General features: G+C 44.3%; 1 protein-coding gene across 4 annotated transcripts in view; it reads right to left on the bottom strand.

The window, feature by feature from the left end:
* APLP2 (amyloid beta precursor like protein 2) overlaps positions 1–14,129 on the bottom strand; it is an 86,597-nt gene that overhangs the window by 18,169 nt on the left and 54,299 nt on the right. For 2 of the 4 annotated variants that reach the window (XM_032426147.1, XM_032426149.1), the window contains exons 4-7: positions 5,888–6,000; positions 4,917–5,113; positions 4,368–4,576; positions 3,053–3,220 (exon numbers count right to left, since the gene is read on the bottom strand). In XM_032426147.1, the coding sequence (XP_032282038.1) occupies positions 3,053–3,220; positions 4,368–4,576; positions 4,917–5,113; positions 5,888–6,000 (687 nt within the window). The remainder of the gene's footprint in view (positions 1–3,052; positions 3,221–4,367; positions 4,577–4,916; positions 5,114–5,887; positions 6,001–14,129) is intronic. The other 2 variants (XM_032426150.1, XM_032426151.1) reach the window with 1 other exon arrangement.

The following is a 14,129-nucleotide window of genomic DNA, read 5'->3' as shown; positions in this document are numbered from 1 at the left end:
AGGGTTTCCCTCTGGGGGTCAGGCCCAACACGGAAAGCTCACTGAGCCCTAGGAAGAAGACCGAGCTGAGGACCTGCGGGACACACTAGTTTGCCTCGCACCGTGCTCCCAGGACAAGGTGCTCCTGTCTGCCAAGACTCCACCTGGTCAGATCACAGTGCTCCATCTTCCTTACGTGACATTCGGCCACCAGGCCAGTCCCTGCCCCCTGGTATCTTTGGTACCTACTTAGGACTTCAGGGAAAGGAAAAGAAATCCTCTATACCTTCCCTCAGTTCCTGAAATCTTAAAAAGTAAAATCTAATTATTTATTGCTGTCACTGATCGCTTCTAGCCAAGGACAAGGGCAGATATCAGACCTGCAAAGGCACCTCCCCAAATTCTCCATTTTGAAAGGAACTTTAGGGCTGAATGGTCTTTGCACAGAGACTGCGTAGAGAAAGTCCAAGCTGCTTAGCTCTAATTTTTTAGTTGTCAATATGACTGAAAAAGTCTTAGCCCCACCCCCAAGACCAAGGATAAGAGGGACAACACTAAGTTGCTGTATTTGACAAGGACGTACCACAGAGTGTGAAGATACTTTGGGCGTTTCAACCCATGGCACTCACTGGCCTTACCAGGCCATCGCCCAGAGAGCAAACCCATTAGAGAAAACACTCCTCCCTGCTAGTCAAGCATTAAGGGCTTACTGGCCCCAGGCAAGTGAATAGCTGCACCAGGGAGCTTAACCTCATAAAAGAAAGGTTTGAGATGACAAGTTTACCTACCTGACCCCTTAAGAAATGCCTATGAAAAACTGATTAGCCCAGTTCACTCCCAGTTTCCCAAGCCAGGGAGGAAGGACATAAAACTTGCTTGTACAACTTGCTGTATGATATTAGAGCTAAGTGGAGAGCCAATACCAAAACCCAATAAATTTCAATTCAGAAATAAAGTCACCTAATTTTCAGAACTGTGTAGCTGTAACACAACACTAAAATAACTGTATAACTGACAAATGTAACTACAAATTAGTCAGCCACTCTAAAGTTCTTCCGCCAAAGCATCTTTTCCTTAGCTTTAAACCTAAAAGCTGCAACTAAAATCTTGTCAAGAATATTTGGCTCCTACCTAAGTTTAAATAGGATCACCACAGCCAATTTTCAGATTAACTAAATTAGAATATACAGCTTCACAAACCACATTCCCCATGATACTCCAAAGTTCAGCCGGGAGAATTTCAAAGCCCTGAAGTCCATCGGTGCCAATAAGCCCGCGGCCATCAGCAGCACGTCTGCAGCTTAAAGGCTTATGTACTGGAGACAGTCTTTGGTTCCTATCACTGGGCTGGATAAAGATAATACAAAACACAAGCTGCCTCCACCTCCTGGGAACAAAAGGTAAAGGCCTATTGGCCCCAGAGCGCTGCTTCTGAAAATACGATGGGACCCAGACCTAGAACCACATCCTTCTGTCCATGTGAAAACAACCAGCTCAAGAAACCAGCACATTTGCCCGCCTCTGACCCCCTTCAAGGAGGGGCACAAACTGAACCAGTGGCACAGTGACGCTTCTAGGCTCTTAAAGCACTCAAGCCGGGGACCCACAAGTACATGAACACCATGCTTCTCTGCGGCAAGTCTTCCCTACCATAAGCACTGGGAAACTACAAGTTTGCAGACTGCAGAACCATTAATGCTCTGGAGAGCAAGCCATTCCGTCACAGCTTACAGCACTACCTATGTGATCCTTTGGGGAACAACTCCCTCTCCGTATTCAGGGAGATCCTTAATGACCCCTGATTCCTCAGGCTTCACCCCCAAATCATGTGTTGTTGCACCTTAGTTTAAGTAATTTTACAAAGCAGGAAATATCCCAATAATTTCTGTCTCTATATCTTTCCTGAATAAAAAAAAGTTTCTGCCACCAAAGTTCCCTAAGGACTCATACTGTTCCCACACTTTCAATTATTCCTACTAAATACGGCTTTTCCACAGAGCAGCGGCTGGAGTGGAGGTGCTAAAAGCAGACCGTATCATATCAAGATTTAAAACATCTTTTGGTGGGGGGAGGAGAGAGGAACGTGAAGGTATTCGAATGAAAAGCCATCAAAAGCTTAGGAGCAAAAACCAGGAACGGCCAGCAACTCCTTACTCTAACGAGTTCCAGAATCAGAACCAAGAAGTGAGAGCCTCGCCTGAGTGAGGATTTTCCAAACGCATGGGCTAGCATGGCAAGGTAAGAGAAAGGGGGCCTTAAAAAGGGAAGGGAGTAACCACGGAGAAAAGCAAACGTTCTCCTACCCGTGGCTAAGTGAACCCAACTCAGCTGAACCGCTGAATTTCCTCTGTGACCAAAGGACACACGAACTAGAATTCTTTCACTTCCTAAAGCTCCACGTGAGGCCGCGCTGCCAGAACGCCGGAGAAACAGTTACTACCCCGCAGCTGCTCAGCCCGCTCCCTAGAGTGCCTAAAGCAAGACACTGCGGTATTCTGCACTCTCAGAGGAAGTGTTCCTAAGGTCGCTTCTTGGAAGAAGTGTCGTCCCCCTTAGCACCATGGGGCTGGGCGACAGGGCAGCTCAAAGACGAGAACGAGAGGAAAAAGCCCAGAGATGAGAATGGGCACAACTCATGGCCGCTGTGCTCACCGCTCTGCACCTTTCCACCGCACACGGCCAAGGGCAAGGCTGCCGTCCCAACCAACACAGAAGCGCTCAGGGAGCCCACAGATGACGAGGCGGGGTGCGAAAGACCCAGCCCCTGGGCTCCCCCGCTGTGCCGGGGAGGGGACACACCACCAACCGCCACCGCCACCGCCACCAGACCCACGGTGAGCATGGGACATACAGAACTGGGCTCGCGACTGCCAACAGGAAAGCAAAGCCTAGATCTAGAAAGCACAAAGAGGAGGGGAGAAACGCCGGACAGCAAGCCCCTGCGTCGGCAGGGAGCACTACACAGATGCGGTCACGAGGACGGCCGGGAGAGAGACAGGACGCCGGACAGGACGCCGGACAGGACGCCGGACAGGACAGGGCCGCTGCGCGGAGCCCGCGCGCCGGGACTTACTCATCGCTTTACACACAGCCATACAATAATCCTCAGACTCAAAATTGTTCCTGTTGCCTCCGCAGCCGCCATATATAAAGCGCACGCACTCTGCCTTGGAGAGGTCGAAGTACCAACGAGGCATCACGGCCCGGCAGGGCCCCGTCATGGCCTCCTGGGAGCAGACAGCTGTGTGGAAACGGTCAGAATGTCAGCAGGGCAGAGGCAGCGGCTTCACGTGCTTCACAACTGCTACAGGCCGCGAGCGGCAGGAGGAGGGTGCGCCCGCGCGCACTCGAGCCCGGCGGTACGGCGCTGCCCCGGCCAGCGCACGCACCACCTGCAGCCCGCCGTCCGGGAGGACGCAGTCGTTCGCCCGCTCTGATGCGGTGAAGGCGGCAGGAACCGAAAACAGCACTTCTCACACCGTCTGGAGGCTAGACTGACGGGGAGGAGCTCTGCGTCTCACAGCTCCGTGAGCCTCACGTTTCTGATCTGGCCAGTGGAGACGTCTGCCTGACTTGTCCCACGTGCTGGTGTCAAGGACCAAAGGAGCCCAGTGCAGGTGAAAAGGCTGCTTTGGTGGTGATGACCACAGGAAAAGCTACTCCAGCACCCGGGAAGCATGCGTGGGCACTTTTACGTTCTCCGAGGTCCATCAAAAGCTTCTAGACTTGTTAAGTATTCCCCCCACACTAAGTCCTAAATAATTCTTCAGAGCTTAACTGGCTTCAAACATAGTCAGCAGGAGGCTGCGTGCCAGTCGCTCTAGAATGGTCACAACCTTTTTTTCCTCTTTTTTGGGAATTGGCAAGATGAAAATCCTTTGCCGGTAGGTCATTAAACTCCACCCTCCCAGGCACAGACATCTTCTAGTGGACAAACCGGGCAACCTACAGATGGGAACATGCTCCGGAAAAGAACCAAGTCACCTCCATTCTAGAAGGTCAGGGCTTTAGAAGTACTGAGGAGGGGGCCTCCCCTTGGGGAGAGAACATTTCAGGCTGCATGTGGAAGGATCCTGCCCAAGCGAAAACCACATTATCTCCCTGAGTCTCTGGACTGGTCCTTCTTCTCTAGTTAGGTCCTTACAATGCAAGTGAGAGTTTCTGATTCAATTCTGGGTCCCTCCCTGAGTGTGTCCACTCCAGCCGCTACAGCGGCCTGGCCCCCCAGCGTTAATATGGCACACCCAGCGTGCTGGAGAGCTGGCTTCACGTCGGCACCCAGGAGCGCCACCTCTCCTTCTGTGACTTACCTGCGATGGATGGCAGTCCAAAATCGTAAGCAAGTATTACCAAATGGATTTTAACGTCATGGCTTTACGTCAGGTTACCTTTAACGTCGTGAGTAATTTCCTTTTCTGAAATCGTCTCCTCGCGGCTGGGTTCAGTTGGGTTCTCCTCATTGTACTCATCTCCTTTAAAGGTGTCATAATAGTAATCACGGTCTTCCACCACCTCCTCCCCTTCCTCCTCATCCTCGTCGTCCTCATCCACAGCTGCTTCTGTGAAGTCCTCCAAATCTGCTTCGGTAGGAAATTCACTGAAGGTCACAACAGAAAAGGAAGGTTAATACCGACTCTTAATGTGCACAGCACAACAATGGTTCTCTTCCCTATTGTGAAACACAAAAACAGAGACAGGAAATAAGCTCAACTCACAGTTCACCGTGCTACGACAGCCCTCAGCCCAGCTACACCAGCAAAAGGACGGAGTTAGTGGGCAGGGACTGCATTTACCTGTAGAAAGTCCTGTGGCCAGAATGAATGCCAGCTGGCTCAACTCCAGCGAAAACAAGGGCACGCCCATTTTACCCAAAGGGAGGGACCAGCAGCCCAGTGCCACCAGCAAAACCATTTCACAGGTGCAGGACAAGAGTTTACCTTTTGTAAATATCATAGTCTTCCTCTTCATCCTCCTCCTCTTCTTCCTCCTCCTCTTCCTCCTCTTCCTTCGACACAGTAGATTCAATAATCTTTGTCTGAGGGCAGCACACATACTCAGTGCCATGAAACTGGTCTACCCCACAGGGCAGCAGCATGCCGTAGCGATATAAGGTCATTCCCTGAGTCAGACAGGCCTAAAAGAAACCCAGAGGTCCACATCAGAACATTAACACATTTGGTCAAGTAGTCCCCAATCATTAGCTTTATCCAAAAGAAATGCCTATCAAATCACTATGTAATGCTTTCTCTCATGGACACAAATTTTTTGTCAACAAGCTGTGATGCTATTATTTTAAGAAGATTTACATATTTTGCTTAACTCGCGATGGGGAAACATCATCTGGGCCAGAAACAATGAAGGCCCAAAGTTAGAAATTAAGAAAAAGGGAATTCTTCTAGTACTTATCAATGCTGACTAAAGGTGGTCAGTGATAATTTACATTCCTCGCTGCGAGGGCATGGTGTCAGAATTTGACAAAAGAAACTGACTAGAGATCCCACTTAACTACAGAAGGCAAGTATAAGAAAGGCTATTTCTCCTCCCACAAGAATGAAATGGCATCTAATCCTATCAGTATGAATGTCGAGACATCGATTTTCTATAATTGGCTATTTCTACTCTAAGGCCCTAGGGTTGGGATGGCCTCCTTGGGAACCCCGCAGACAGCATCCTTGCTTTTCAACATCCTTAACTCGAGGGGCTGGATCGTCAACACTGTATTTCCCTATAAAAACATCCTCCCAAATATTTTTAATTTAGAAGATACAAGTAATCGTAAACTTTGAAAAGATAAAAGGAAAATAAAATCAATTTGAAATCATGAAAGATTTCATGAAATCATGAAATCTAGAAGAAAATGCTACTTCCTCTCTTAACAGGAAAAACAACACATGATCCATTCGTTTACCTCTCTGACTACAGTGTGCCAATGCTGATGATTCTCGCACACCTCCATCCGCTCTTTGTGGAAAAACTGGCACTTTTCTGGAACTAGTAGAACATCACTTACAAATTCACCCACTGGAAAAGAGAAAGCTTTGTTATGAGCAAATCTGATCATGATTCAGGACAGTAAGGACCCTCCTCACTGAAGATTATGAGTGTTATGTAGTCAGGTGTAAACAGGAGCAATCTCAAATAAATATATATAAGCTGACAGGCCTCTCTCACCTTCAAAGGTCAACTGGACGTTACAGGTCCAGGCAAGCAGCACAAGAGCTCAACATTCCGTTACAGTCGTGATGCTTGGGGCTTTCCTCACTCTTCCCAGACTCTAATCTCTTATGGTCCAGTTGCAGGGCTATCGCAACACATGATGAGTAGAACAGGAACAGGACCCTCCCACACCATTCCGTGACCTCAGACACACACAGATATTCCTCTGAGTTCACGTATGTTCATATTCCTAGCCTCTTACTTCCCTATTTCTGCCCACATCAGTTTTTTTTTTCCCCAAGATTTGTTTATTTATTTTAGAGAGGATGGGGGAAGGGCAGAGGTAGAGGGAGGGAGAATCTCAAGCAGACTCTGCGCTCAGCACAGAGCCCCATCTCACAACCGAGATTATGACCTGAGTCGAAACCAAGAGTTGGATGCTTAACCAACTGCACCACCCTGGCTCCGCAGCTCATGTTCTAATAACAAAATGCCAAGAAACTAAGGGTGTTCTTCAAAAGTACGGATGAATCTTACTTTGGCCCTTTGTGTCCCTAAAGATACGTAGCTCTAAGACAAAAGCATTGTAATAAGTGAACTATAATAAAGCACTGTAATAAGTGAATCAGGTAAAAGACTCCTCGATGAAGGGAACGGGTGCCTCTGCAATGGAAAACACTGGCAGATGCTACTTCAACCAGGTGACCAGCCTAACATGAGGTCTGTCACTGACAATGACAAGCTGACATATGTGATGTGCTAAGAAGAAAATATCTCTACACAGTCTTTCTGCCAAAAATATGTCATTTGATTCTAATCGTGGTAAAACAATAAGACAAATTCAAATTCAGAGATACACTTAAACAAATGGCCTAACCTGAAAAAATACCAAGTCATAAAAGATTTTTTTAAAAAGAAGGAATTAGGGAATTGTTGTAGGTCAAATGTAATGTTTCATCCTTTTAAGGAAAACTATAAAGGACGTTATTTGGTCATTTAGAGAGAAAATGTGCAAAGTATGATTATTATATTTGTAGTTATATAGGACAGCATCCCTGCTCTTAGGAGAAATAAGCCGGATATTTAGAAGTGAACTGTCATTATGTCCCAACTTACTTTCAAAGGGTGTAACAACAACAACAAAAGTATATAAGATGTGCGTGCATGCGCGCGCGCGCACACACACGCACACACACACGCACACACACACACACAGAGAGTGAGACAGTTAAGGCAAAATCGGAAAACCTCCATAAAGAGTATAAAGGTATTCACTGTTATTTTTTTTCTATAGGTGTAAAATTTTTCAAAAATATGAAACTGGGGGGCGCCTGGATGGCTCAGTCAGTTAAGTGTCTGCCTTTGGCTCAGGTCATGATCCCAGGACCCTGGGATCTAGCCCCACATCGGGCTCCCTGCTCAGCAGGGGGCGTGCTTCTCCCTCTCCTTCTGCTGTTCCCTCTGCTTGTGTGCTCTCTCTCTCACACACATAAATAAAATCTTTAAAAAAAATTTATAAAGCTGGGAGGAAAATACACATAGCTGCTCAAAAGACAGAATGTGATCTTTTAGAAATATACACTGAAGTATTTATAGGAAAAAAAATACTATCTGTGCTATGTTTCCAAACAATCAAGGGTAGGTGGGAGGGGTCCACAGACAATGGGAGAGTGGTTCACAAACTGATGATCGTTACATAGCTGGACCACCGATACATAAAGGTTAACAGTATTATTTTTCTCTGTGTTTGGACATGTTCATAACTTCCATAAGAAAAAGCTAAAAATTAATCTATCACGGGGGCGCCTGGCTGGCTCCATCAGTAAAGCATGTGATGAGTCTTGATTTCAGGGTCGTGAGTTCAAGGCCCATGTTGCACATAGAACTTACTTTAAAAAAAATATTCATATATCACTGGATCATCACCCAGAGATTCTGATTCAGTAGATCTAATGTGGGACTCAGTAATTTTCACTGAACAAACATTCCAGGAGATTCTGATGCATCACCAATATGCTCCACACAGGGTCTCAGTGGAGGAAAACAAAGAGAGGGGGAAAGGTGTGTGCTTAGCTCAGGAAGAGATGCAGTAAGGGGGCAGGAGAAAGGAGGCAGGCAGGCTAACCTCTGAGGTTTTCTTTTCTTTTTTTTTTTTTTTTTTAAAAGAGAAAGTGTAATAGGAAAGTAATCTGGCCTGAGAAAGGTCTCAGGGCTTTGAACTAGTGGAAAGTCTATGCAGACCCACTGCCCAGGTTCGTCATGGCAGCCTGGTCCACCAGGACCGCTCACCTCAGGCCTCAGACTCTGGGCACTACAGAAGTCAATCCTTCCATGACCCGAGTGGCAAGCGAAAGGAGTCCTTGATCTACTTTAAGAGAGAAGATGTGCTCTGACATTACAAGCCGCAGCAGTAAACACAGCCTCCCCACATCAAAACAGCCTTACACAGGGTAATGACATTTCACACCGTTATTAGCACAAGGGAATCTGGGGGCCAAATAGCTCCATTTGACACTAACGCAGGAACACAAAGTAGTAAGTTAGACACAGTGTTGCCTTGACGCCCTGAAGGCTCTAAGGTGGTAGAACATGTAAACTTTTTCAATCAACTAGACACATTAAAAAACCCAAAATCCCCATGGGTAAATGAAGATTTGCCTCTGTTAGGAGAAACAATCATGATACTCAACAAGTTAGAAATCACATAAACTATGACATCCAACCACCAACTAACATTGTTTTAATGTGATTATCCTGTACTGACTAGGCAATTCTTATATTTAATCTATGACAAAAAGCAACAAGAGTATATTAGAAGGCAGTGTGTACAGGGTTAAATGCAGGGGTTCAATTTCAGCACCGTCGTTACTAACAGAGTGGTCTTAGGCAACTTAACCTTTCTGTGCCTCAATTTCCTTATCTTGTTGTGAGGATGAAATGATATGATATATGGAACACACAAAAAGCTCAGAGCAGAACCTGATGTACAGTAAGCAGCGCACAGCATGTAGGTGCGCTAGCTCTAATTACTGATGCTCATGTTGCTGAAGTCTTGAGTGAGCAGCCGCACACAAACTATATATACAACTATCGTTATCATACAGAAATCTGTAATTTGTAAAACCTCAATTTTATATGTACAATTGCAACACCGGAAAAAATCTTAGAACAGCCATTTTACTACTAGATATACAGTCTATAGAAACAATAAACTGAGTTTTTAAAAAATACAATGGAATACTATATATCAGGTTAAAAATGAATGAAATCTACTTATATCACACCTTAGACACACCCCAAAATGATGTAAAGTAAAAGTAAGTTGTAAAAGGTCAAGCACAGAATGATACCATTCATGTAAGCTTGCAAACAGAAAAACAAATGGTCTACAGATACGTACGTATATAGCAGAAGTATAAAAACATGCATGAGACAGAGGGAAGGTGGGGGTGGGTGGGGGAAACAGGCGATCGGGATTAAAGAGTACAGTTATCATGATAAGTGTTGAGTAATGTATAGAATTGTTGAATCACTAATACAGTATTATGTTAACTACACTGGAATTAAAATTTAAAAATTAGTAAAAAATAAAGAAGCTACTGGAACTTGGGTTCTTTCCCCCCAAAAAACAAAACACATGCATGAGAATAACATGCCAACAAGAGGGCAGTGGTTACCTTGAGAGCAAGGGAGGGAAGAAAGGAGGAAAAGGGAAGGAAGGATGGGGCTTTGGCACATTTAATACCTTTATGAAAAAATAACATGGAGATGAAGCAAACCTGGCAAAATGTTGAAGAACTTAAATCAGGATGATGAGTACTGAGTGACCATCATATTGTGTTATCTTCTCAGTATGCTTCCAATACTGTATTTCAGAATTAAATTTAAAATCAAAACTTTTAAAATGCCACTGATTTAATAATTAACTCCATGCTACACCAATCCTTAGCTATTCCATGGCTGAATCAATCTGTCTGACCTCTGAAAACCAGAAGAGAATTAACACCACCGAATTTGACAAGAAACTAAAATGTAAAAATAAAAAAAAAAAAGAATACTCTTTGAGTCGTCAACTGCAATTCTAACAACATACCCTAAGGAAATAATTCAGTAAACAAAGATATTTATTGCAGTGTTAATATCAAAAATTGGAACCAACCTAAATGCCCATCAATAGGGAATTAGTTAAATGATGTTAGCTATATACAATGGAACACCAAGAGATCACAAGAAATATGGTTTGTGTCTATATTTAACATGGAAAAACTTCGATAGTGATTAAGTAATTTTAAAAATCATTAAACAAATGGGGCGCCTGAGTGGCTCAGTCGGTTAAGAATCCGACTCTTGATCTTAGCTCAGGTCTCAATCTCAGGGTCATGAGTTCAAGCCCTGTGTTGGTCTCCACACTGGGCATGGAGCCTACTTAAAAATAAAAATAAAAATCATTAAACAAATAAATAGAGCAAGAAACACACCCCATATCCCTACCCCTCCTCCTTCATCCTGGTTAACTCCTTAAGGTCAAGTTTGTCTTTTATTCAAAGATATATAACTCCCTAAGAGTAGCACATAATAGATGTTCAAATGTCAACTGAAAAGAAAAAAAAAAGCAATAAACAGGAGAGGAAACGTAGTATGACCCCATTTAGGGAAAAAAAAAAATTCATTTAAAAGCACACATACTTCCATATGTGTCCAAAGAAAAAAGTCTTATATACACACCAAAATGTTGATCATGGTGCAGAAACTGGAAATGATTATTTTTGCTTCCCGTACCTTTCTTCTATTGAAAATAAGCTTTTTGGGGCTGGGTGGGCGGCTCAGCCAGTTAAGCGTCTGCCTTCGGCTCAGGTCATGATCCCAGGATACCGGGATCAAGCCCCACATCGGGCTCCCTGCTCAGCGGGGAACCTGCTTCTCCCTCTGCCCCTCCCCTCCAGTTGTGTGCTCGCTCTCTCAAATAAATAAATAAAATCTTAAAAAAAAAAAAAGAAAGAAAGAAAGAAAAGAAGCTTTTTAAACAAGCAAACTAAAGAGGAACACATTTCAATCCCAACATCAGGTCTGTCATTTCATTGCTACTTTTTGACATTTGCTACATTCATCAGAAGCTTCTAAGAAAAAAAAAGAAGAAAAGAAAAACCAGACTTAGGCAGATCAGTATTACTCTGTTTTACAGAAGAACACTGAAAATGGTTTGGTCTCAGTTTAGAATTTTACCCAAGTTTATAACAATCTTCAATCTAATCATTTGGGCTGTAAAAGATGATGGCCATAATTTCCCAAGTCACTGGACACAGAAGGTTATATTGTTTTCAGTGTTTAAGAAACTGATCAAGGAATATGGCAATTTAACAAAACCTAGTAACTTATGATTTCCTTTAAAGCTGCACTTACGATCTATCTCCAACCTCTACGCATGCCCTATGATTCCGTCTCTCTTTCATACCATCTCCCCCAAGCAGGGCCATGACAGCCATCAGGTTTTAGAGCTTTTCTAGAGTTGCTAAAATTCCTTTTAAAAATAACAAAGGTCGTGTACCCACTTGGGAAAGCCCTCAACACCGACACTCACACATATTTTTTAAAAACCTACTGCGAAAGTACTCTCCAGCTGCAGATAGAAGACCGTGTCAGTTATGGGGCTCTGGAAGCTGTAACCAGGTGGGGGAAGAAAGCCTTCTGTAATGAGAGGGAGCCAAGAGAATCAACCTGACCACCGACCGAATGCAAGTATCTGTGAGGTTTGGTGGCCATCCCTGGCAGATATCTCAGAGGTAAACAGGGCTCTGAAGTTAAAGACCCAGGATAATTCTCACGAGCAGAAACGCTCAAGGGCCCACGCTGGGGACAGGGTGAACTGTTGATGGGCTGTCATGAATTCAAAGGCAGAAGATGAGTAGCTAACACCTGCAATGGATCATGAGACCCCGAGGTGCAGGTGTTGAAGGTGGCACCCCAAAACCTCTGAGAATGAGAACTGCCTTTGGCAGTCCTCACATCACAGTCACACACTCTGTCCAGATCGCCACCCAAAAATAACCCAAAACAAAAACAGTCACGGGCTCTCAAAGCTCTCTTCTTTTAGTACAGGAGCCAGCCTACATAGAAATGTCAGAGATGACTAACTCCTTCCCCCAAAATACCAGCAGTTTTGCTTCTTCACACATCACCCAACTCCGCCCTACTTGGATCATCCTATCTATCTACCTACCTACCTATCATCTATGTACATTTTTAGAGATAAACAGGAGTCAGTGAGTAGTAGTAACCTAAGATATAACGTCATTTTGAGAAAGGAGAGACTGAACTGAAACAGCAGGTGAAAAGTCACATTGATGGGTAGTTAAGCATCAAGAGGGCAGAGCTGAGTGACATGAACACAGATGTCCACAGGCAGTGTGACACAGACTGGATGCAAGCACTACTAGCAACCTAAATTCATTCTCAAACTGCTTTCCAAGCATGCTAACCAGGACATCCCTCTCTCCACTCAACCTAGCAAAAACAACGACAAACAAAACCAGTGCCTGAGGACATAGGTAAGAACCCTGGGACACCCAAACCAATTAATATGGGCGACCCAACCAACACAGACAGATTCTGTTTTCCCCAGTTCCCATCTCCTCACCTTCTGGCCTGCCTACCTACCTATGCTTTGGGTTTGCTAGGCTGTAATTATCTTTTTTACTGTTATTTTTTTAAGTAAGTTCTACACCCAACATGGGGATCAAACTCACAACCCCGAGATCAAGAGTTGCATGCTCCAGAGACTGAGCCAGCCAGGTGCCCCATTAGCTAGTTATCTTCAAGGGGGTCTCAGGGCTAAAGCAAACCATACTTCTACCATCACTTTATTCCAACATGTGGTATTCATCTTAATGTGTACAAAAAGACTTACTATGATTACTTCTGGTGAATAAAATGTACAGGACTCTTACTTTTTTCTGCATCCATGTTTAGTACAGTTTGTATGTTAAAAGAATTGTGTATGGTTGTGCAACTCACTGAATATACTACAAACCATTAAACTATGTACTTCAAAATGGGTGAATTATATAGAATGTGAATTATATCTCAACAAACTTGTTGGGCAGAGACTGACTGGGGAGCCTGGGTGGCTCAGTTGGTTGAGCATCTGACTCCTGATTTCAGCTCAGGTCACGATCTCAGGATCGTGAGATCAAGCCCCACATCAGGCTCTGCGCTGGACGTGTAGCCCAGTCCTCAGGATTCTCTCTCTCCCTCTGCCTCTGCCCCTCCCCACCTCTTGCTTGCACTCTCTCTCTTTCTCAAAAAAAACCAAAGACTGATTATTTACAGGAGATACTGAGCAAATAAGTATACTGAGGATAATGGAATTGGAGGCATCAATATGAGCTACTGCTTCTAATATACACATGTAGCTATAGAAATATGGATTTATGTGTACATGTATATGTATATATATGTGTATTTCTTAGTACAGCAAATACACATAATGCCCAGACTTGGTTTCCAAATACCATTCTCCACTGAAAGAAACCAGGGCTTCCTGGAGAAATGGCAGACTCCAGGGGTAGAATCGGGAAAATCCAGAATCAGCCTGGATCCTCTTTTTGTCAAATCTGGACAATGTCCATAAGGAAATAAGCGAATGCAGACACCATCTTAGTTGATAAAAAAGTTACCATGGGTAATGGAACAAACGGACATCCTACAACTCCTAATATCATGCAGCAAGAACACATGTGTGGTAGTCTCCTCAAAAATGCATAAATAAATCAAAAAGAATCATAAGGGGTGCCTGCCTGGCTCAGTCTGACTCTTGATCTCAGGGTCATGAGTTTAACCCCCTGTTCGGCATGGAGCCTACTTTAAAAAAAAAAAAAAAAGGATCATAAGACAAACCCAAATTGCAAGGTATTTCCACAAAGTAATTTGTACTCTTTAAAAATGTCAAGGTTGGGGCGCCTGGGTGGCTCAGTCATTAAGCATCTGCCCTCGGCTCA

This window comes from Phoca vitulina, unplaced genomic scaffold (genome assembly GCF_004348235.1).
Source record: "Phoca vitulina isolate PV1807 unplaced genomic scaffold, GSC_HSeal_1.0 scaffold34, whole genome shotgun sequence".
Taxonomy (NCBI): domain Eukaryota; kingdom Metazoa; phylum Chordata; class Mammalia; order Carnivora; family Phocidae; genus Phoca; species Phoca vitulina.
The sequence above is the reverse complement of the archived record's forward strand: the minus strand, read 5'-3'. Positions and strand labels throughout refer to the sequence as shown.